This window comes from Rhipicephalus microplus, chromosome 5 (genome assembly GCF_043290135.1).
Source record: "Rhipicephalus microplus isolate Deutch F79 chromosome 5, USDA_Rmic, whole genome shotgun sequence".
Taxonomy (NCBI): domain Eukaryota; kingdom Metazoa; phylum Arthropoda; class Arachnida; order Ixodida; family Ixodidae; genus Rhipicephalus; species Rhipicephalus microplus.
In genome coordinates this window covers 220,171,463-220,195,427 of record NC_134704.1, presented here as the reverse complement: position 1 = coordinate 220,195,427, position 23,965 = coordinate 220,171,463, and the positions used below count along the sequence as shown (strand labels likewise).

The following is a 23,965-nucleotide window of genomic DNA, read 5'->3' as shown; positions in this document are numbered from 1 at the left end:
TTCTAGTCGTGCCAACAGACATGCGTGACGACATTCTTCTTGCCTGCCACGATGAGCCCACATCTGGTCACTTAGGTTCCTCTTGAACTCTCGCTCGAGTTCGACAAGCATACTACTGGCCTAAGCTTTCTGCATCAGTTAAGCGATACGTGAAAAACTGCCGGGAATGTCAACGCTGCAAATCCCTGCCACTAAAGCCCGCGGGGCTTCTTCAACCAATAGAACCACCCAGAGTGCCACTTGATCAAATAGGAATGGATTTACTGGGGCCCTTTCCACTATCATCTGCCGGCAACAAGTGGATCGTAGTAGCCACCGACTATTTGACGAAGTACGCCGAAACAAAGGCACTACAATGCGCTAGTGCTTCCGACGTTGCCCAATTCTTTATGGACCAGATCGTTCTTCGCCATGGCGCCCCGTCGTGCGTAATCACAGACAGAGGAACAGCATTCACGGCCCAGCTCATTCATGACGTATTCAAGCTCAGCTACACGAGCCAACGCAAGACCACGACATATCATCCACAGAGCAACGGCTTGACAGAGCGACTCAACAAGACCATCGCTGACATGTTATCTATGTACGTAGATGTCCAGCATAAGACCTGGGACCAGGTGCTACCGTACGTCACATTCGCGTACAATACTGCCGTCCAGGAAACTACTCGATTCACGCCTTTTCGTCTTGTCTATGGACGTGAGGTCCAGACCATGCTGGATGCGATGCTTCCACACAATTGCGATGCTTTGATCACTCCTGATGCTGTGCAGCTTACCCAGTACGCCGAAGAAGCACGCCAGTTAGCACGCCTATACATTACTTACCAGCAGAGTACAGACGCATGCCGCTACAACGCTCGCCATCGACAAGTTGAATACCATCTAGGTAATCAAGTTTGAGTGTGGACTTCAGTTCGATGCAAGGGATTGTCTGAAAAAATGCTAAGTCGCTACTTCGGACCATACAAAGTCTTGCGACGCGTGAGCGATGTGAACTACGAGGTAGTCCCTGACGGCGCCTTCTCACCACGACGGCGAAGGCACTCCTCAGAGATTGTCCACGTGGTGCGCCTGAAGCCGTACTTCACGCGGTAGTGCGACTGCGCATGAACCATATCGCTGTTTTTGTGTATGCGCGTACTTTCTGTTGGTTCGCCCCGACTTTGCCTTTGTACTTCCCGAGCATCAGAGTGATGCCTTTTTTTTTTCTCAGAGGGGGAATAATGCCACTTGGCCGCTAGTTACGGCGAGCGCAAGCCATGGCTGCCCGCGAGAATGGAAGACGATGTTCTGGGGCAGCGCGTGCTCTGACCAGTTGTTTATTATTGAAGCAGCCATCTTGCCAGTTTTCCGTGCGTCTCCCCGCCGGCTCAGTTCTTCCTAGTTGAAGACCTTTTGTAGCACGTGACAGTATCGACCACTGACTATCTACTGATCACATCACCGTTCAAAGAAAAGCAGACTCATGTTCCTGAGAGATGCCCATCTGACCAGCTTTTGCAACAAAACGAGCAATTTCAACAAAGGCAACTCCACGAACCCCAGGAACTACAACGGCTACTCGAACAAGAACGATCAAGGAAAACCTCCTCACGAGTACACTTGTGGCTTAAAGGTCATAAGAGACAACAGCAATTAAAGAAGCAAAGACGAAGTCAATGCCTAAGTCATCATCGCAGAAAGCAACGCCGACAAAATTTTCTGCACCAGTTCTCAAGGCCGTGTCTGCGATCCAACAAACCGAGAGAACGCCACAGAAAGTTACGAAAAAGGCATGAAGCTACCATGTATACAACGGAAAAAAAAAGACTTCCTCCCATCAGCCTTGGCTCTTACGCACGCCGACTAGAAGCAAAGCGTCTGTTGCCACGATGGCGCTAGATCCGATGCCAAAGAAATCGGTCAATCCAATGCTACACAGATTTCAAGCCATGTTCGTTCCTCACAAGACCTCAAGTCGTGTCATCATCAGTGCAGATGTGCAGGGCGGGGTTATGCCATCCAGGACGCAACCGCCAGCCTCGTCCACCCAAGTTCTCTTAGATACGGCCGGACTGCTTCCCCCTGCTGTCCGGCGAAAATCGACAGGGCGTCAAGGGAACAATGAGTCGGTGATAGGAAAAAATGGTCGCTGGGGATTCTGGGCAGCCTGGTAATTTGCAGAATTCCCATGGTCTGGAGGCTGGAAGTTGCGACGGCGACAGTAGCGTGCTATATGTCCCACGAAACCGCATGCAAAACAGATGGGTCGATTATCCAAGGTGCGCCATGAGTTAACGACAGAAGGTGCAGGGGGCGAAACAGGATGGGATGCCGTGTATGTAGGCAGCGTCGTAGGGTAGGAGGACCTGGTGCCCCGGTATGCGCCAGAGACAGGTGGGGCGGGGGGTCTAGCAACGACGGCAGCGTAGGTCAACGGCGAAGGGACAGATGGCGATGGAGGCAGTGCCTGCGTGACCTGTGTCTCAATGACCTGGCGTTGACGTGTGTCTAACGAGGTCACTGGCTCGGATGCTTTGGTCACAAGAGAAAGCTGACCCGCAACTTCTTCACGAATGAATTGTTTGATGTGGGGCAGTAAGACGGTGTGATCAGCAGCGACGTCGTGCACGAGGGGGTGAACTTCAGCCGTATCTTCAGCGGCCAAGCGCGCAGAAACACGCTGCTTACGCAACTCATCGTACTCCTGACAGAGCTGGACAACATCGGTGACGGTCTGTGGATTCCTAGCGACGAGCACCTGGAAGGTATCGTCGTCTACTCCTTTGATGATGTGCTTGATTTTGTCGCGTTCGGTTAGAGATTCATCGACGCGCTTGCAAAGAGACAAGACATCTTCAATGTAACTTGTAAAGGTTTTGTCCCTGCGCTGGACTCAACTACGGAGACGCTGTTCCGCGCGAAGCCGGCGCATGGCGGGACGACCGAAGACCGCGGCGATGGTGGTCTTGAAGGCGGACCAGTTGGTAATTTCGTCTTCGTGGTTCTTGAACCAGAGGCTGGCCACATCAGAGAGGTAAAAGCGCACGTTTGCGAGCTGGTCGCAGGCGTTCCACTTGTTGGAAGCGCTTACGATTTCGTACTCGACGAGCCAGACCTTGATGTCTTGTTCGTCGTTGCCGCGAAAAATTGGTGGGTCGCGTTGATGAGGCACGCCAGTACAGTAGACTGTCGTTGGTAAGGCAGCTTGAGAACGGCCAGGAGCAGTCATGGTGAACGGTGAGGGTAGCGTCCGATTGCGAAGTTCCAGGTTGATGGGAACCCCGGCTCCTTTACCACTTAAAATAGAGGTGTTGTACGCCGAGAAAGGTTCAGACGCAGCTTGGCAAAATGTGCTTTATCAGGCAAGTCTGGCTAATGGCGAGCGGCGTGCGCGAGCTACTACTACAACCACCGATCATTATCGTCTTCTTCATTACCAGCAGAGCGTCCGTTATTCAGATTCATTACAATATATATATACGTGTACATATACTGTAAATGACGGCAGTCGTCGTCAACGCCGGTGGCATAGTCCAGCCAAGAGTGTTCATATAATTGCTATTGCAATAAATGGACATGGGCTGGGCACGTAGCGCATAGGCGGTATAACTGCTGGCCGATAAGAGTAACGACTGGATTCCCAGCAAAGGCAGCGCGTGAAGAGGAGAAAAAAAGGTAGGTGGGCCGATGAGATTAAAAAGTTCGCAGCTATAACATATAAGCTGAAAGCACAAGAATGGGTACATTGGCTGAACATGGGAGAGGGCTTTGCCCTGCAGTGGGCATAGTCAGGAAGACGATGATGTTGATGGCAGATGACAATTCATATATTAATTCAGTAAGTTGCATTACAGTAAACAGTCCTTTATGAAACGAGTGCTGAGATGGTGACAAAATGTGCTCATTTTCAAAGTAAGTAGTTATTTGCTTCAGAATAATGTGCTGTATTTTACAAATGGTGCTTTTCAAGGATATCAGGTGATAATTAGCGACTTCAAATTCGCTGCATGATTTGTGGATAGGTATGTCCATGGTTGCCGTTCTCCAGTCATTGGGCAGTGAGCAATTCGTTAGGTACTTGTTAAAGATAATGAACAGATATTTAGTTATCTATTCGGCATAATGGCTGAGAAGGTGGCTTGGCATATTTTCATGCCCCAGTTGTTTTTTTATATTTGTTTTTAGCAAAAGGTCAAATATACTTGCTTCGTTTATGTGGAGGGGTTCAATGGAGTTGACGCTATGAATTTCGAGAGGCGGTGAAATGTCGTGAACAGCCTCTCTCCTATGTACTGATTATTGCCAAGCTACCACATATGTACTATGGATTCCATTAAAAATAAAATCATTTTCCTCCAAATTTATCCTAGGTAATGAGTGTTGTAAGAAATTGAATTTGCATGCTTTGCTACAGCCATTCATTTTCTTTTTTTTTTTTTCAGAACAAGTCTACTTTTGTTTAGTGTGGAGCTACAAGACAAGTTTCACTAGTAATATATTTTTCTTTGAAATTGCCATGCTGTGTGCAGAAACGTTGTGATACGATGTGTTTAGAAATTTCGCAGATTTTTTTTCTCTGGGAAAGGCCACACGGTTTTTAAATAGTTGTACCACACGGGTTCGCTGCAGCTTTCCCAGTGACTCATGTGCATGAAACCATGGTGGGCCTGTTCTCGTTGTGCAGGATGAAACATCCAGTGTGGGAAGTGCGTCAACGGCGGACAACACGTCGCGCAGTGACACGCCCACAAACTTGGGCCGTAGGGGTCGCCGTCGCAAAAGCAAATCGAAGCGCTGCAAGCTCGTCTACAAGTGTTCCACATTTGTCAAGGTGAGAACTGCATCCCTGGGGAAGACGGCTCGTGGAGAACACTGCTGTGTCAAATGCAAAAAGTTTCCCTCCCATCGTTTGTGAAAAACAAGCTACCAAAGTTCTGGCGAGCTCTTCCAGTCAGAACTCTGCTTCGTTTATTACTTCGCAGGAAAACATTGCACAGATATTGCGAAATTCCTGTGAAGTGATGAACCAACTAGCCCATCTAGACGTCCTGATCAACAATATTTCGTTTATTACTTATTATCCGCACTTGCGATGATGAATCCAGAATCCACACCAATATTTGCATTGTTTTTTCACCGTACCCTCTTTCCATTATGGTAACGAGTACAGCCTGTGAATTTAGCCTTATACTCAAGTCCATGCTATGAAAAGTACTAGTCAATCAATCAGTCAATCAATCAATCAATCAATCAATCAATCAATCAATCAATCAGTTTATTATCATGTCATAAAAAGATGTACAGGGAGTAAAATATACAGACGAGGGTCCCAAAGTACACGACTGCAACGGCACCCTCAGTGATGATTACAAATAATAAAAGCACAAGTAGCTGTTGGAATCGTAGAAACAAAAATATACAAAGCGGAATGAAAATGAAAAAGGCATGGAATCAAAAAACAAATAATACAGCATAAAACAACACAAAGAAGATAGATCAACTATTTAACAGGTACTCTTTTAATGAGTTTTTAAATGAAATTAAAGAAACTTTGCATTTTAGCGAAGTGGGCAAATTATTCCGTATGGTGATGGTACAGAAGAGAGAAGATGATTTACCATAGTTAGTACGAACTTTAGAAAGTAAAAAGTTATTATTAGCCGCAAACTTGGTTGTGTTAGTATTAACTAACATCTTAGGATCAATGAAATTAGCTGAAAGTTGATTTCTTATTTGTTCATACAGAAACATAATTAGATTAAACCTGAATAGATAGCTAACAGTTAAGATTTTATTGCATTGAAGAAGGGGAGCGGTGCTTCTGTCGCGAGAACAGTTAAAAATAGCGTGAATAGCTTGATTTTGTAGATGTTGTACGGATGAAAGATGACACTGGTAAGTATTCCCCCATGATGCGATGCCATAAGTGATATGAGAATGAATGAATGCGAAGTAAAGTGAAAGGAGTGCTTTATGATAAAAATATGAGCGAGCTTTGAGTAATGCGCAAATGCCGAATGCTGCCATTTTTATAATGTGAGCAATATGTAGAGCGAAGTTAAGGTTAGCGTCGAGGTGAACACCAAGAAAAGATACACTGTCGCTGATATTAATCAAATGAGAGTCAACTGTGAGCTGTGGTGAGGAAGTTAACTTGCGTTGAGCTGATCTAAAAACCTTAAACTTAGATTTATTTGAAATAATAATTAAGAAATTTTCCTGGCACCATTTTGACACGCTACAAAGTACAGCATTTAATTTATTAGTGACGTTGTCAATACATCTATCAGCAATGGAAATGGTAGCATCATCAGCATATAAAACGCAGTGAGCCATGTGTATAATGTCAGGAAGGTCATTAATGTAAAGTAAAAAAAGTAACAGACCCAGTAATGACCCTTGAGGAACCCCTTGATTCATTGTTTTAGTAGAAAAAATGAGCCCGATATGTAAACAGTATCCTTTCTGTTAAAGAGGTAACTGTTTAAAAATTTGAGGGATGGACCTGTAATACCGTATGATTCGAGTTTCTTGGATAAAATGAGATGTATAATGGTATCGAATGCCTTTGTGAAGTCTAAGAAAACTGACCCTACTACAAATCCTGCGTCTATGGAGTGTTTGATGAAGTCTGATAGGTAAAGAATAGCAAGGTTAGTAGAACTTCCAGCGCGAAAGCCAAATTGACAGGGCTTCAGTATATTAAATTTATTAAGGTACTTGTTTAGCCGAGTTATTAATAGTTTTTCGATGACTAGGCAGCTACTACGGCATCTATTAGACCCAGAGAAAACCAAGTTGGAGGCCCGACAGCAACTTCAAAAGCTTGTGTATAAATATGAAGGTCAGACGACAGAATTATTAAAGGAGGTTAGGGATTGATACCTCTGCTGCGCAGAATCTCAGAAGCTCCCTGACTACGCTGGTTCAGGAAACCCGGACCTAGACAGCCCCATCACGGTTGGAGAAGTCAGGGCTGAAATTAACCGACTTAAAACAAAAACGGCTGCCTGTCCAGACAAAATCAACAACAGAATGCTCAGGAATCTCGACGACGGCTCCATTCGTCAACTTGCAGCTTATATGCAAGAATGCTGGGACAAGGGAGAAATACCGCAAGCTTGGAAAACGGCCAATGTAGTCTTCATTCCTAAGCCAGGGAAAAAGCTCAGTCTTGAACATCTCAGACCCATTTCCATCACATCTTGCGTAGGAAAATTGATGGAGCACGTCATCCAAACAAGACTGACTAGGTTCATGGAAGATGAAAACCTGCGCCCTGATACTATGATAGGCTTCAGATCCCACCTATCGACGTGCGATATTATGCTACAGCTAAAGGAGGAGATAATAGACAAAAAGACTGTTGACACCAAAGTAATTGTGGGTCTGGACGTCTCCAAGGCGTTTGACAATGTCATGACGTCTCCAATGACGTCTCCAAGGCGTCAAGACATACAACTATGTGAGGGGCTTTCTCTCAAATCGTACAGCCACTATTAGCATGGGAGGGCAGTCGCTCGAAAACATTAAATTGGGGAACAAAGGGACGCCACAAGGGTCTGTACTCTCTCCGACTCTTTTTAATATAGCGATGATTGGACTTCCTGAGAAGTTGGAAGGAATCGAAAATCTGCATCACACAATATACGCAGACGATGTGATGCTGTGGATAAACAGGGGTAGTGATGGACATATTGAAAGCGCACTTCAGGCGGCTATAGATACCATCGAAGAATATCTCGAACCACTAGGGTTAAAATGCTCGGCAGAAAAATCAGAGGCTCTTTTTTTACCATCGCAAAAAAGGAAAACACACAATCCCCTCGGAAGGGGTTGTGACATCGCTTTACGAGTGAATGGTAATGCTATTCCAACCGTAGACAGTATTAGAATTCTAGGGATGCACATACAAGCAAATGGAAAAAACACTTAAACTATCCGGAGACTCGAAGCTAGTGCGAACCAGACGTGCCGCCTGCTTAAGCGCATTTCTAACAAGAATGCGGGGATGAAGGAAGCCAATCTGTTAAGATTAGTTCAAGCTTTCGTGATAAGCCGTGTACTATACGTTGCCCCTTATCTTAAATTAAGTAGAGCAGAAAAAGATAAAATTGAAGCCATTATAAGGAAAGGCATCAAGACTGCGCTAGGGCTTCCCCCGAACACCTCTACGGTTAAACTTCTTGGGCTGGGTGTCTCCAACACTTTAGATGAACTAATAGAAGTCGCCATGATGTCACAGCACCAAAGACTTCAGAGAAGTAGAACAGGGAGGAAAATCATGGAGCGCTTGGGGTTCGAGCCCACGGAGTGTTCCAGGCAGACCGCTAGCATACCTAAATCAACTAGGGCAAGACTGAAAATTATACCGCTGCCGAAAAACATGCATCCGGCGTTTCATGAAGGCAGACGCAAAGCTAGAGCTGTAGCCCTGCAGGCGAAACTTGAAGGTCGATCTGGCGTGCTTTACACGGACGCTGGTTCGCGAGAACGGGGACCTGGTCTCGTGCGGCACCTCTAAGAACACAACCACCACAGAGGCAAAAGAACTTGCGATTGCTTTGGCAATAGCTCAAAAAGGCACTCGAGTGATTGTTAGCGACTCTAAGTCAGCCATTAAAAACTACGATATGGGCAGGATCTCTGCTACAGCCGCCAAAATTCTAAGACAAGGACCAGTACCCGCAGAGCTAATCTCACTAGTATGGTCCCCGGCCCATCAAGGTCCGAAGGGGAATGAGAAGGCGCACGCGATCGCCCGAGGGTTCACTTCCCGGTCGATCGACGCTGACCCGTCGCCTTCGCGCGAGCAGCCCCTCTCCACAAGAGACGAACTACGAACGTTTCAGGAAATCATTGCACACTATAAACTCCACCGTAAGATTTATCCAGATGCAGCTAAACAGCTGAGCAAAAAGGAGGAAATTATGTGGCGAAAATTGCAAACCGGGGTGTTTCCAAACCCTCACCTGTACAGTAAATGGCACCCGGAAGTGTTCAACTCCAGATGTGCGCACTGCAACAGCACTGCGGGTTTAGTGCACATGGTATGGACCTGCCCATCCTACAATGATCCAAGTAGAAACGTAGAATCCTGGGAGGCCTTATTACACAGCCGTGACGCCGAAGAACAGCGTCAAGTCATCGGTCTCGCCCTGACCGCCGCCGAGTCCCAAGGGATTCCGGCCGATGGCTAGGGGGATGATGGGGGGCAGAGGCCGAAGCCTCCTCCCCCGTCATTCTAGACGGGTGCAATAAACGTTATTTCTCTCTCTCTCTCTCTCTCGATGACTTTGCTCAGGGAAGAAAGAATACAGATCGGGAGATAGTTAGAAATAGATTGCTTGTCACCCTTTTTAAAAATCGGAAGGACTTTAGCTATTTTTAGAGAAGTAGGGAAACTGCCATGCTTGAACGCAAGGTTTATAATTATAGAAAGTGGTTCAGAAATAATATCTGCTGCAAGTTTTAAGTGTTGTGCTGAGATTTTATCTATACCAGGGCCGGTTTCTTTGAGACTTTTGATTGCTGTAGAAAAATCATCAGGGCTCACGGGGAAAAGAAAAAAAGAATGATTAGAACGTTGTAGATTACAGCAAGAACTGCTATGTTTTTCACTAAAAATTTCGAAAAAATAATTACTAAAAGCATCAGCAACACTTTCAGGGTTATCATGTGTAACGCCTTTATATATCACTTTCTGCAAAGGTGAACTATGCATTGATCGATTTAGAAAATTATATAAGAGTTGCCATTGTCTTTTAGAGTTGTTTTTTTCACTAGATATTTGGTCATCATAATATTTTTTCTTGGCATTTTTCAAGAGGCACGAAAGAACATTCGAATATTTTTTATAGCGTGAAGCTAAAGCAGTGTTAAATGGTTGTTTTTTTACTTTTCTGTACAGGTTATCTTTCTTACGCATACTTTTTAGCAGTCGCTCAGATAACCATGGGTTCTTAGGATATTTGTACATCTTTTTACATTTGACTGTTTTAGTACATTCTTCTACGGCTTTAAAGAAAAGGGAAGAAAACTTGTTGAATGCCTGGTCTAGATTGCATAAGGACGTAACGCTGGACCAATCAGTTTTAATAATGGCATTGAAAAACAATTCCTGGTCAAGTACGAAAGTAACACGCGTGGGTGGATCAAATGGCTTCATGACGTTGAAAGCAAGAAATATTGGATAATGATCAGTGATGTTCACATCAATTACTCCTACAGAGGGAGAGGGCGAGAAATTACAGATGGCATGATCAAGCAATGAAGCAGCACCAGAAATAGGACATCTAGCAGGAGATGAAATGAGTGACTCAAAACCGTATCCACTGAAGCAGTCATTATATTCTGTGCATGCACAATTGTCTGTGTTAAGCAAGTTGATGTTGATGTCTCCAACTAAGACAACGCGCTTGCCTTCAGATGATAACTGATGCAGAATGGTACACAGGCGAGAAATGAAATTCCTCATATTCGAAGAAGGCGAACGGTAAGTACACCCCAGAATAACGTTGCTATTATCGTTTAAAAAAGAATTATCTAATTCAATCCACACGGATTCGCAATGCGAGATGCCTAAGGAAAGATTTTGTCAGCGGGTGTAGGACAAGAATTATCTAATTCAATCCACACGGATTCGCAATGCGAGATGCCTTAGGAAAGATTTTGTCGGCGGGTGTAGGACAGATCTGGGGCGATAAATATTGCTGAGCCACCATAGCTGTCTGAACAACGGTGACAGTACTCAGCTTCGTACGATGACAGGCCGAACCGATTGACGTCATATGTGCAGAGCCATGTTTCAGAGATGCAAATGATGGAGAAAGAATGCGCGAGTGAATCTGTAAAGTTATAAATATTATCCGAATTTTTGCAGAGGCTACGCGCGTTGAAATGAACCAAGGAGCGATTACTATCATCTAGCATATGTTTAGCCTCGTCAGGGGATAGCGAAGCCATGATGATAAGATGAAAGTGTACGAGTGTTCAGCACGAAAATGGGCGTAGGACTCAGTGGCTATAAAAAGATGCTAAGATCACTGTCTTTGATAATGCGATATACTCTGCCATCACCAAACTTCCGCGCCTTGATCTGGCAATTATCTGTCCACATAAATTGCCATTTGTGCGCTTTTTTCAGAGTAAGGGCCTTAGCAAACAATCTTTTGTTCTCTGGAGACAGTTGATCATTGGCATAGATTGCCTTACTTGAGCTACCGGAGAAGCCAACATCAGAAGTGTTCGAACGGGTCTTACGCGCTTTACGAACAAAGTCGTTTTTATTTTCACGGCAGCAGAACCGTGCAACAATGTTCTTTTCATCTGATTTCGTTGAAACGCAATGAACTGTGTCAAAGTCGCTGGGCGTGACAGGACACTGAATAGCTTCGCCAATCTGCATCACAATGGCCGCACAGTCCTCACCCTAAGTGACCGGAACGCCCTTGATTTCAACATTATTGAGCCTCGAGTATTGCTCCAACTCCGCAGCCCTTCTAGTCAGTGCCTCATTTTGCGCAACTAGTTCCTTGTTAGCTAGTTTCAATTCATTCTGCTTTGTTTTGATAGAGTCGAAACTGTCACACAGAAATTGAACACTATCACTGAGGGACGCATGTTCCCCGAGTCCTTCCTGTGCTAGCTTTTCTTTAATTTTAGCTGTTAGTTCATTTGCAAGGGTATCAAAACTAGAGCGAACCAAAGACTCAAGTGCTTCAATTTTTTGGCCAATTCTGCTTCGTTGGCATGACAGCAAATACACAAACTAGGATAAACACGCACTGGGAGGCAGCAGCTGCGGTAAAAGAGAACACACTAACGTGAGCAGAAAACAACGACACCAACCTTCAGAGCAAGTAGGAAGCAATCAGAATGGGATCCAAGAACGACTTGCCACAGCCGCTGCCTCAAAAATGATGCACTTCCACGGGAAGCGTCGTTATTTATCCTTGTGACGTCACGGTAGTAGGTGCCCTCTTTCGGATGATGACGTCGTGGATGTAGGCGATTCACAGGCCACTGGACTTGACAGTTGATGAGCCGCACACGTGCCCTGAGGACAGCTGTATCCAGATAGCTGCAGAGCAAGTAGGAAGCAATCAGAATGGGATCCAAGAACCACTTGCCACAGCCGCTGCCTCAAAAATGATGCACTTCCACGGGAAGCATCGTTATTTATCATTGTGACGTCACGGTAGTAAGCGCCCTCTTTCGGATGATGACGTCGTGGATGTAGGCGATATACAGGCCACTGGACTTGACAGTTGATGAGCTGCACACGTGCCCTGAAGACAGCTGTATCCACATAGCTGCAGAGCAAGTAAGAAGCAATCAGAATGGGATCCAAGAACCACTTGCCACAGTCGCTGCCTCAAAAATGATATCAAGACAAAGAGCTCACTTTGCAGCAATTTTGATGAAGTATTTGGCGGCATTGTTAATTTTTAGTGAAAAATGCAAGGCTCTGAATCACAATTGAATTCAGGCCTTCTGCATGGTCAGCATGTGTCCTAGCATGGAGCCCTTCCAGTGCATGGAGTTGTTTAGGAAAAAAACCCTATGCTAGTATCCTGTGGAGCAAGGAGTTGCACTGACACATTCAAGCAAACAGTAAAGAAGAAGCTTAAAATTGTGCCAGGTGTTATACGATCTCAATTAAACAGTGAGTGGGTAATAATAGCCAAAGTCATTAGCGACAGAACAAAATTAGCAGATGAGTAAGTGCACATAATGTCTTGGCCTTAGCTAATTTGCAAAATGAGGAATTACGGTGTAGTGGGCACTTCACAAGGGCACTTGCAGTAGGCATTCTAGGACACTATGAAATGGCTAGAAGTTCCTTTTCACGCAATGCGGCTGACGTGTACACCAACTAGCAAAGCTTGGCTGGCAAACGACTCTAGTCTTGTATATATAGTGTGTGGGAAATTGTTGTGGTGCATTTAGCATTTATTTTGTTAAATAGGTTTTACATTGAGTTTAGTTATCATAAACAGTTTTTCGTGTTCCTCGTTATTCCTGTCTCGTTGACCATCTGTAGAGACCATGAAAATGTAGCTGAATACGAGCTTTTATCATTCTATGGCAAGATCCATCGAATCATTCGGATCTATTCTATCGTATTTTGGCAATTACATCTACATTCTGTACAGTGCCCGTTGTGCACACAGAATGAATCAATTTCAGTTTTAGTTTCAGCATTAGGGCTCTGCCACGTCCACTTATGGTTAATCTGTTTTCTAAACAAGATATTCAAGATCTGTAATTTATTACGTTCTGCGAACTTTAGTAATACCTCCCCTCTGGCATTTCTATAGCCGATGCCATGTTCCACCACTGCATGGTCTCCGGCCTGTTTCTTGTCTACTTTGGCACTAAGGTCGTCCATCAGAATAGTATACTGTGTTTTTACTTTTTCAATGGCTGACTCTACGTCTTCGTAGAAGCATTCAACCAAATGGTCATCATGGCTCGATGTAGGAGCATAGGCGTGTACCACCTTCATCTCGTACCTTTCATTAAACTTAATGTTGATACTTGCCACCATCTCAGTGATGCTATAGTATTCCTTTATGTTGCTAGTGATATGCTTGTGTATAAAAAACCTCACCCTTAGTTTTCTTTTGCCAGCTAATCTACGATAGCATAGGACGTGTCTGTTCTTTTGCCCTGTATAAGCCTCTAGTGTCCTCCATACTTTGCTGAGCCGTATTACATCCCATAGTACCCTGCTTGGTTCAGTCATATTGTCAACGCTGTTTGATCTCATACTGATAGGACTCCTGGCGTGGCTTAACTCAATATACAGAATACATCATTCAATATATGCAGATTGTATCACCATCTGGGCGTGTGAAGGTTGTGACGGAGAGATAGAGCAGAGGCTACAGGAGGCCGTCACCACTATTGAGGAACATCTTGAAGGTACTGGCCTCGAGTGCTCGCCAGATAAATCCGAACTCCTCCTCTATCGCCCCACACTTAGGTAGACCACCCAAGGGACACAACCGGGACCATGCTTACAAAGAGTTCCAAATTCACACCAAAAACGGCAGGACTATTCCTAGAGTGCAACAAATCAGAATCCTTGGACTCATCGAGTTTAAGGGTACAAACAGCGAAAAAGTGAAGAGGTTAGTAACCAAAGTCACCAATGCAATACGGCTAATCAAGAGAGTCACAAACAAAGATCAGGGCATGAAAGAGGCTAACGTTATGAGGCTTATTTATTCATTCACCATCGCCCCGCCGCGGTGGTCTAGTGGCTAAGGTACTCGGCTGCTGACCCGCAGGTCGCGGGTTCGATTCCCGGCTGCGGCGGCTGCATTTACGATGGAGGCGGAAATGTTGTAGGCCCGTGTACTCAGATTTGGGTGCACGTTAAAGAACCCCAGGTGGTCAAAATTTCCGGAGCCCTCCACTACGGCGTCTCTCATAATCAAATGGTGGTTTTGGGACGTTAAACCCCAAAAATCAATATTCATTCACCATAAGTCATATTATATATGTAGCGGCATATCTAACCTGGTATACAACCGAAAAACTCAAGATCAACGCACTCATACGAAAAGCGTACAAACAAGCTTTAGGCCTTCCAGATAGCACCAGCACCGAAAAACTGTTTCAACTGAGCTTACATTACACTTTAGAGGAGCTGATAGAAGCGCAACAGATTGCCCAGTCGAAGAGACTAGCCAGCACGTGCACAGGCCAGAGTATCCTTGACAAGTTAGGGATAAATTACTATAGCCAACATGAAGTAAAATGGGTTCCAAAGGTGATCAGGGAAAAGATACAAGTCCCCAATCTGCCCTAAAACATGCACCCCGAACTTAATCAGGGCAGAAGTGAAAGCCGCCCTAGAACTCTACTTAAGGCCTACGGCGGAGACAAAGAGTACCCTAGTCACAAATTCTACGTTGCGGCAGTAATAAATACCATCCGCAAATGTGTAAGTGCGAGCTCCATACGCTCTGATAATTCAGAAATCGCGGAAAAGGTGGTTATAGCACAGGCCATAATTCCCCCAAGTGTAGGTATGTTATCAGCGACTCGCAGTCGGCATTCCGTAACTATGCACGAGGAAGAATATCTTCCGAGGCAACTAACATACTCATTCTCTAATTCCTCATTCTCTAATTCCTCATTACTCCTCATTCTCTAATTCCTCAAACGGCACTGCAGGAATAAAAGGACTTGTTTTTGGGCAAGTTGGTGTATACTTGGTACAGATGACTGAGGCGCGAAAAACATTTCTTGAAACAAAAGGAGCAAAAGACGGCGCTGTTCTTTCTTCTCTTCTGTTCCTCCTGTTTCAAGAAATGTTTTTTGCGCCTTAGTCATCGGCACTGTAGGAATAGCCTCACTAGTTAGCATTCTAGCGTTAAAGAGAGCCAAGTTTAGAATCCAGACCCAGAGATCCTTAGCACCCTCCGCTGCGTTGCACTTCTGACCGCCGCCATGGAAAGTTGCTTCGCAGCCGCTGGGGACTCAGAGCCAAGGGTTAATAGATGCGTTTATATGGGAGATAGTGGCCAAGTACTGCACCAGGGTGGCTAATCCTGCTCTGGACAGGGAGTGCATCAGCGGCAGGTGGTCCCCAGTGAGACCGCACCCCAGACCCCTTTTCTTTTTATTTTTTAATGATTTATTTATCAGTGTGAAATGGTCCGTCATCAGCATTTAAACTAAATTTTTCTCAATGCATGCTAGGCTAATGCACTATCTCTATGTATGGGGTTCTGTGGCACTTTCTTAGCACTGTAAAATACCACCTAACCACCTATCAGTTCTTAATTTTACAATACTCGTACAAGGTATCTACCAACCTGGAAAACCTGGAAATTTCAGGGAATTTAGACCCTTCTGGAAAATCAGGAGGAAATAACTTTATTAAAGGAAAAGAAAAAACGGCAATATGTGGAAGAATATTGTAACGGGTGCAAGAGAAGCAAAGTCAAAAACTAGTTTATTATGGGCGAACTTGTTCCCTGAAAATTATGTGCAAAAAGATGGAAGAGTCCGCAAGAGCGTTCCAAAACAAAAACGGTTGATCTGCCCGCGCACCTTCTTCTTCTTCGCAGCTCCAACCCATGCTGGCTCGTGCCTGTGAACAAGAGGCATGAGTCGTGCTGCCCCAAGCAAGAGTGCGCACAAGACTGTGGACGCTGATTCTTTACAATGTCGGATATTTTAAGCAGTCTCTGTGGCATTAGTGCCCCTTCGAAATACGCATCGTCCCGATGCGCAATGGAGGGAGGCAAACAGAAAAAGGGAGCGCTTTCATTCCCTCTCATAATAGGGCTTCATACGAACGACATGTACGACTTCTGCGCTGTTTGCCGCTTTGAACAGATGTGTCCATCGGCGATGACTTCGTAGTTTAGGTCACTAATTCGTCGGAGAACCTTATAGGGGCCAAAGTGTCGACCAAGAAGCTTTTCTGATAGGCCACGGCGTCGGAGTGGTGTCCATATCCACACTCGCTCGCCTGGGTTGTACTGAACTTTTCTGCGGCGCAGGTTGTAGTGGCTTGCGTCCCTGTTTTGCTGTTGATGTATTCGATGTCGTGCCAACTGGCTTGCTTCTTCAGCCCTTTGCAGAAAGTCGTCAAGTTCAGATGGCTCGCAATGATCGTTGTCTACTGGCAACATGGCATCTAGTGTCGTAGTGACAGTGCGACCGTAGACCAGATGAAATGGTGTGATGCGGATGGTCTCCTGCACTGCCGTATTGTAGGCGGAAGTTGCGTATGGCAAGATTTCGTCCCACAATTTATGCTCAATGCCAACGTACATCGATAGCATGTGAGCGATGGTGCGGTTCAGGCGTTCTCTCAACCCGTTGGTTTGGGGATGGTATGCAGTGGTCTTCCTATGGCTGGTGTTAGTCATTTTCATTAAGGACTGCATCAAATCAGCCGTGAACGCTGCTCCTCGATCAGTAATCACGACGAGTGGGGCTCCATGGCGAAGAACAATATTCTGAACGAAAAACTTCGCGACTTCCATTGCTGTTCCTCGCTCAAGGCAGCCGGTTTCAGCGTATCGTGTCAAATAGTCAGTCGCAACTATTATCCACCTTTTTCCTGATGCCGACATTGGAAACAGTCCGAGGAGGTCCATTCCAACCTGTTTAAATGGAGTCGCAAGTGGCTCTATAGGCTTGAGAAGGCCGGCCGTCTTGAGGGGTGGTGTTTTTTCGCCTTTGACACTCGCGACATGTCTTGACGTAATGCTTCACGGACGCTAGCAACTTGGGCCAGTAGTATTTCTGATGAATTTTGGCGAAAGTTCGACTCGCGCCAAGTGACCCGCAGACAGTTATCATGACAGGCTTCTAAGACTTCATGCCTCATGGCTGATGGTACAACGAGTAAGAACTTCTCCTTGTTGTGTTCGAAATTCCTCTTGTAAAGTGCATTATCTCGCAGGCAGACTGAAGATAACCCTCTCTTAAATACGCGAGAAACTTGTTCGTCGAGCCCTTCGAGACACTTTATTAATGGGAACAGTTTCATGTCAGCCCGTTGATGTTCGGCGATTTCTGAGGTTTTTATCACACAAAGGAGTGGAAAGTCCTCTTCTTCTGAAAGAGTCGAGTGGACTGGTGAACGTGATAAGCAGTCAGCATTATCATGCCTTCTGCCAGACCTATATACGACCGTAATGTCATACTCTTGGAGCCTGAGACTCCATCTTGCAAGCCGTCCCGATGGGTCTTTTAAGCTCGCCAGCCAACAAAGTGAGTGGTGGTCGCTGACGGCACGGAACGGCCTGGCATAGAGGTATGGCCTAAACTTGCTGATTGCCCACATGACTGCCAAGCACTCTTTTTCGGTTGCAGAGTAGTTTCTTTCGCTTTTGAGAGGGTGCGGCTAGCATATGCTATCACTTTCTCTTCTCTATTTTGCCATTGCACCAGGACCGCACCTAAACCAAGATTGTTGCATCTGTATGAACTTCCGTATTTGCGGTTTCGTCAAAGTGGGCCAGGATAGGTGGGGCTTGCAAACGTTTCTTCAGTTCGTTGAATGCACTGTCTTGTTCGGTGCACCAAATAAATGGCACGTCCTCTTTTGTGAGTCTTTTTAGAGGTTCGGCAATTTTCGCGAAATTTTTCACAAACCGCCTATAATAAGCACATAAACCCAAAAATCGGCGTACCTCCTTCTTGTCTTTTGGCTTGGGAAACATCCCCACTGCCACAGTCTTCTCCGTGTCCGGGCCAACACCTTGAGCGCTGATTACATGACCGAGGAAACGAAGCTTCTCGAATCTAAACTGGCATTTTTCCGGTTTAATCGTCAAGCCGGCTGACTGGATAGCCTGAAGTACTGAACATAGTCACTCTACATGCTGTTCAAACGTTGCTGAAAATACCACAACGTCGTCCAGGTAGACTAAGCACGACTGTCATTTTAGGCCTGAAAGGACGCTGTCCATCATGCGCTGAAATGTTGCAGGCGAACAACAGAGGCCGAATGGGAGGGCTTTAAACTCATATAGACCATCCGGGGTTACGAAAGCAGTCTTTTCACGGTCCCTTTCGTCCACTTCAATTTGCCAATAACCGCTTTTTAAATCCAATGAAGAGGAATTGATACGTTGAATCGGCTACGGCACGCAATACCTTGCGTGCCGTAGCCGATCCAACGTATCATCAATACGCGGCAAAGGGTAGACATCCCGCTTGGTCATGCTGTTCAGCTTTCTGTAATCAACGCAAAATCTCGGCGTGTTGTCCTTCTTCCTCACAAGGACTACAGGCAACGCCCATGGACTATTGGATGGCTGTATGACATCATCCTCCAGCATCTCTTTCACTTGGCTCTTTATGATCTCACGTTCCTTCGGTGATACTCTGTACGGATTTTGGTGTACTGGCCTTGTAGCTTCATCTGTTATTATTCGGAGTTTAACAACCTGGGTCCGCCGTACTTTTGACGAGGTAGAGAAACATCCGGTGAAGTCTCTTAGGAGGTCTTGAATGATTTTCTTCTCGGCTGGGGCTAGATTTTGGCTGATTGCAACTCTTGCCACGACATCGGGCGCAGGTTCCGAAGTAAATGGCCCTGCCACCAGACCACATAAGTCCGTCACTGTTTGAAAACCGTGCTGGAAGGCGATAGCAGTGTCCTTTGCAACGTGCTGAATTTCGTTTCCAAAATTCGTGAGCAATACATCGGCACATCCACCACGTAATTGAATAATTCTTCGAGCTACACAAATGCCTTTCTTGAGCAGTAGTTCGATGTTTGCATCCGCTATACCTTCAGAATCAACGAATGCTTCATTTCTTACACCGACTATTACGCTGCATCGTGGCGGCACGGTAACATCACAATCTATAACACGAAATGCAGTGTATTCTGGCTCATTTGTGTCTATGGCCAGTTTGGTCGAAAAAGAGACACTAGAATTCTGCAGGTCAATTATAGCTCCGTTCGCTAGCAGAAAATCCATTCCAAGTATTAAATCTCTAGAGCATTCCGGAAGTACGACAAAGTCAGAACGTAAGTAGCGCCTTGAATTCCGATTCGTGCGGTACATCTTCCCACAGGTGTGATGAGATGACCCCCAGTCGTGCGTATCTGGGGTCCACTCCAAGGCGTCAGGACTTTCTTTAAATCCTTTGCGGCAGCGTAACTGACAACCGAATAGTCAGCACCTTTGTCAACTAAAACGGTAAATTCACACCCGTCTACGGTAACGCGTAAGTCTGAAGAAATTTTGTTTTTACCTAACCTAGTTGTAGTGTTCTGCTCGTCGTTGCTGCACTAGGACCTTGACGGAGGATCTTCAGTTGGTCGGACATCAGCGGTTGCCTCCATAGGTCGCTGGCTTCAGTTTTCCTGATGGGGACTGCTTGCACGACGGTGTGTTGAGGTTGAAGGTGGAGAAGGTGAACAAAATCGTCGAGGGCTTGGCGATCGATAGCGAGCAGGCGCTGGTGATCTCGGCTGATGCTGGAAACCGGCAGTTGGAAACAGATGGCCGGACAAGTAATCTTCAATTTCAACGGGTCTTACGTCATTTCGGGGGCATGGCGCGTTTGGAGAAAACCCACGGAGACCAACTCGTCGATACGGGCACATTCTGTACAGGTGTCCCGCTTCGCCGCTGTGAAAACAGAGAGGCGTCCTGTCAGGTGTGCGCCACACGTCGCTTTTTCGTGGCCTTGAGTTAGCTGGATAGTTTGAGCCACGCGAAGCTGGTCGGTAGCCACTGGGAGCTGCAAACGAAGCAGTATGCACGGCGGGCTGGCGTACGGCATCGGCGTAAGTCGGTACGGGGCGTTCCTGCAATTGCTGTTCAAGTCGAACAGGTTGCGCCTCGGGTTCGGCTTGAAGAATGGCGTGGCGAACTTCATCTCTGATCATGCTAGTCAGAGATGAAACTGGCGTTGCGACTTGTCGGGGCAGCAGCTTCTGGAGCTCTTCCTTCACAATGGATCGCACCATTTCTCTCAATGCTTCGCTGCTGCTTCCCAGGTTTGCTGAGAGGACATCCACAGGAACACTACTCGTGTCATGATTGTAGTGACGGGAGCGCTGCTGCAATGCCCGTTCTATGGAGGTGGCTTTGTTGCGGAATTCAGCAACTGTACGAGGTGGGTTTCGTACCAAACGAACAAATAACTCCTGTTTGACACCTCGCATCAAGTGACGCAGCTTTTTCTCTTCGTTCTTGTTCAAATCAGCACGTTTGAAAAGGCGGGACATGTCCTCAATATACATGCCAAAGCTTTCGTTCGTGCGCTGGTTTCTGGACTGTAGAGCGTTCTCCGCCTTCTCCCGACGATCGGTGCTGGCATATGTAGCTACTATTTGTCGTCGGAATTCTTAACGCTTCGTGGTTTTCATACCACGTCCTTGCTGCATCCTCCAATGCGAAGTACACGCGACGCAGTTTCCTTGCTTCATCCCAGCCGTTGGTTTTCGCAACCCGCTCAAAGTGTTCTAACCAATCCTCCACATCCTCGAACGTGTCGCCGTGGAAGGGCTCAGGCACGCACGGTGGGGACAGAATAAGTTCCGATGGTGTCACCTGGTAAGCCATCGTTCCGTTGTCTGTGGACGCTGCTTGTGTTGCTGGAGCACTGGGGAGGGATGCGAATTCAGGCGGCTCTCCTCGGAGGCGGCGGCTTGAACGCTGGTGTACCGGAGTCAGTTCGCCAGGTTCCAATCGTTGAGGATCGGGGCTTCGCTCTCTTGCGCCAAGGGGGCTTCCAATCATACCCAGCACCGTCCACCAGAATGTAACGGGTGCAAGAGAAGCAAAGTCAAAAACTAGTTTATTATGGGCGAACTTGTGCCCTGAAAATTATGTGCGAAAAGATGGAAGAGTCCGCTAGAGCATTCCAAAACAAAAACGGTTGATCTGCCCGCGCACCTTCTTCTTCTTCGCAGCTCCAACCCACGCTGGCTCATGCCTGTGAACAAGAGGCATGAGTCGTGCGGCCCCAAGCAAGAGTGCGCACAAGACTGTGGACGCTGATTCTTCATAATGTCGGATATTTTAAACAGTCTCTGTGGCAATATGTCTCCTTCCCCTAGGTGGCAGCCATGAGCCCTTGAGTTCTGGCGGCATTCTCGACTTGCCGAAGGACGTCGAGTTGCACTTCTGGGTCTGCGCTTAGCAGTGTGGTCTCCCACTGCTCTTTATTGCTGTATTTTTATATTGTCCTGTCACTGAGGGGCAAGCCCACACTATATGATTAAGATCCGCCCTTTGATTGCAGAACTTACACAAATCTGAGTATATCTCTGGTTAGATGTAGGGAAAAGTTACCGGGTTTGGGAACATGTTGGTTTGTAGGAAGCGCCATGCCATCGCCTGCTGCTTGTTGAGCGAGGTATGTGCCGGGGGGAATCAGACCCTTCCTAGCCTGTAGTGTTTTGTGATCTCTTCATAACTAATCATGCAGTCCCTCTCCGTCCCCTGACTTTGCACTGCGCCTGTTCGGCCGGCCAGTTCTCTAGCCAGGTCAAGCGTGATTTCGTTCCCGGGGAGGGAGGAGTGAGCAGGTGCCCATATAATATGAACTACCCACTCATCGTAAAAGTTAGCCAGAATTATTAGTGCTTCTGGCGAGATCCTTCCCTTGGCATAAATTTTAACAGCAGTTTTGGAATCGCTGATCACGACTTTGGCTTTTGTGGAGGCTAGTGCTAGTGCTATAGCGGCCTCCTCCGCCACTTCTGCCCTATGCGTACGTACACTGCCACTGACGCTGGAATCCCTTTGAATATTCGTAGCGACGATTACCATGCTTCGGCCATTCTCATATTCTGCTGCATTTACATAGACCACGTCCTGGGCGTTGCTAAACTTTTTATGTAGTCTTTTCACCCTTTCTATTCTTCTAGCGTGGTGATGCTCAGGATGCATATTTCTAGGTAATGGAGGCACCACGATATGCCCCTTGCCTCCCGCGGAATGTCCTTTTTTACCCCATGTTGCGTGTTGTGCGTGACGCCAATTGTGTCCAAAATATGCCTGCCCGTAGGGCTCTGGGTTAACTGATCATACTGTGCCATCGTGTGGGCCTCTATTAGCTCTACAAGCATGCTATGTAGCCCTAGAGCCAGGAACTTGTCATTCTACGTATTTAACGGCATACCTATTGTTTGTTTATATGCTTTCCTAATAATGCAATCTATTTTGCTCTGTTCTGCTGCGTGTAGTTTAAGATATGGGGCGACGTACACGATGCGGCTGACTACAAAAGCCTGGACTAAAGGAACTAAGTTTTGTTCCTTCATACCATAGTTTTTGTTGGCTATTCATTTGATCAGCCTGCTTGTTTGGTGGATGCTGTTCTCTAATAGCCTAATAGTTTCTCCATTGTGCCCATTCTCAGATATACGGAAGTTGAGAACTCGTAGGTTCGCTACCGTGGGTATTTTACTTCCCCCTGCAAAAATCGTGATGCCTGGCCTTTCCTGTATGCTCTTGCGTCCCCTACATGTGGGCCTATAAATTAGCAATTCCGGCTTTTTGGGAGAACATTTTAGCTCCTTACCCTCTACATATCTCTCTACAGTGTTAACAGCCTCTTGTAATATGTTTTCAATGTCGCCGTCACTCCCACCCGTCACCCACAGGGTGGTGTCATCTGCGTATATGCTGTCTGAGGCCCTCGATCTGGTCAAGTTTTGCGGGTAGGCCAATCATCGCCACATTAAATAACAGCGGAGACAGCACCGAACCCTGTGGTGTCCCCGTACGGCCCAATTCAATCTCTTCAGACCTTGCCTCTCCGACCGCAATTCTTGCGGTGCGGTCAGATAGGAAGTCTCTCACATATGCGTAGGTACGCTGTCCTATCCCCAGTCCCTGAAGATTCTCTAATATGGCTCTGTGTGTTATGGTATCGAAGGCCTTAGTGAGATCAAGGCCAAGGATAGTCTTATAGTCTAAAGATCTGGTCCCCACGGCGAGTATTTGATGCTTAATCTGTAACATGATGTCCTGCGTTGATAGTTTAGGTCTGAAACCCATCATGGTATGTGGGAAGAGTCTGTTCTTTTCCATATAGGTAGTGAGACGCTCAAGGATGACGTGCTCCATGAGTTTGCTTATACGTGAAGTCAATGAAATTGGTCTAAGGTTATCGAACTGTGCTTTCTTTCCCGTCTTCGGAATCATAATGACCTGAGCACTCTTCCATTGACGTGGAATGGTCCCACTCTCCCAGCACTTATTCATGTACTCAGTGAGCGCCTTAATGGATTCGTCGTCCAAGTTTCTGAGCATCTTATTAGTTATTTTATCAGGTCCCGGAGCAGACCTCGGGTTAGGCGAGTGAGCTCGAATCTAACCTCGGCCTCCATTATATCAGCATTGAGTATAAGCTTGTTCTGCCCTTGGTAACTGGAAAGTGGTTCTTTCGTTGCGTCTGTGAAGTACTTTTTTCGTAGCTTGTGGTAGGGCTCCTCCTCTGTTTCTGCATAGTTATGTATTATGTGTTGC

General features: G+C 46.3%; 1 protein-coding gene across 5 annotated transcripts in view; it reads left to right on the top strand.

Moving 5' to 3' along the window:
• The window catches only part of LOC119173516 (polycomb protein EED), a 172,163-nt gene that overhangs the window by 20,264 nt on the left and 127,934 nt on the right, over positions 1-23,965 (top strand). For all 5 annotated transcript variants that reach the window (XM_037424314.2, XM_075896520.1, XM_037424312.2 and 2 more), the window contains exon 2: positions 4,669-4,815. In XM_037424314.2, the coding sequence (XP_037280211.1) occupies positions 4,669-4,815 (147 nt within the window). The remainder of the gene's footprint in view (positions 1-4,668; positions 4,816-23,965) is intronic.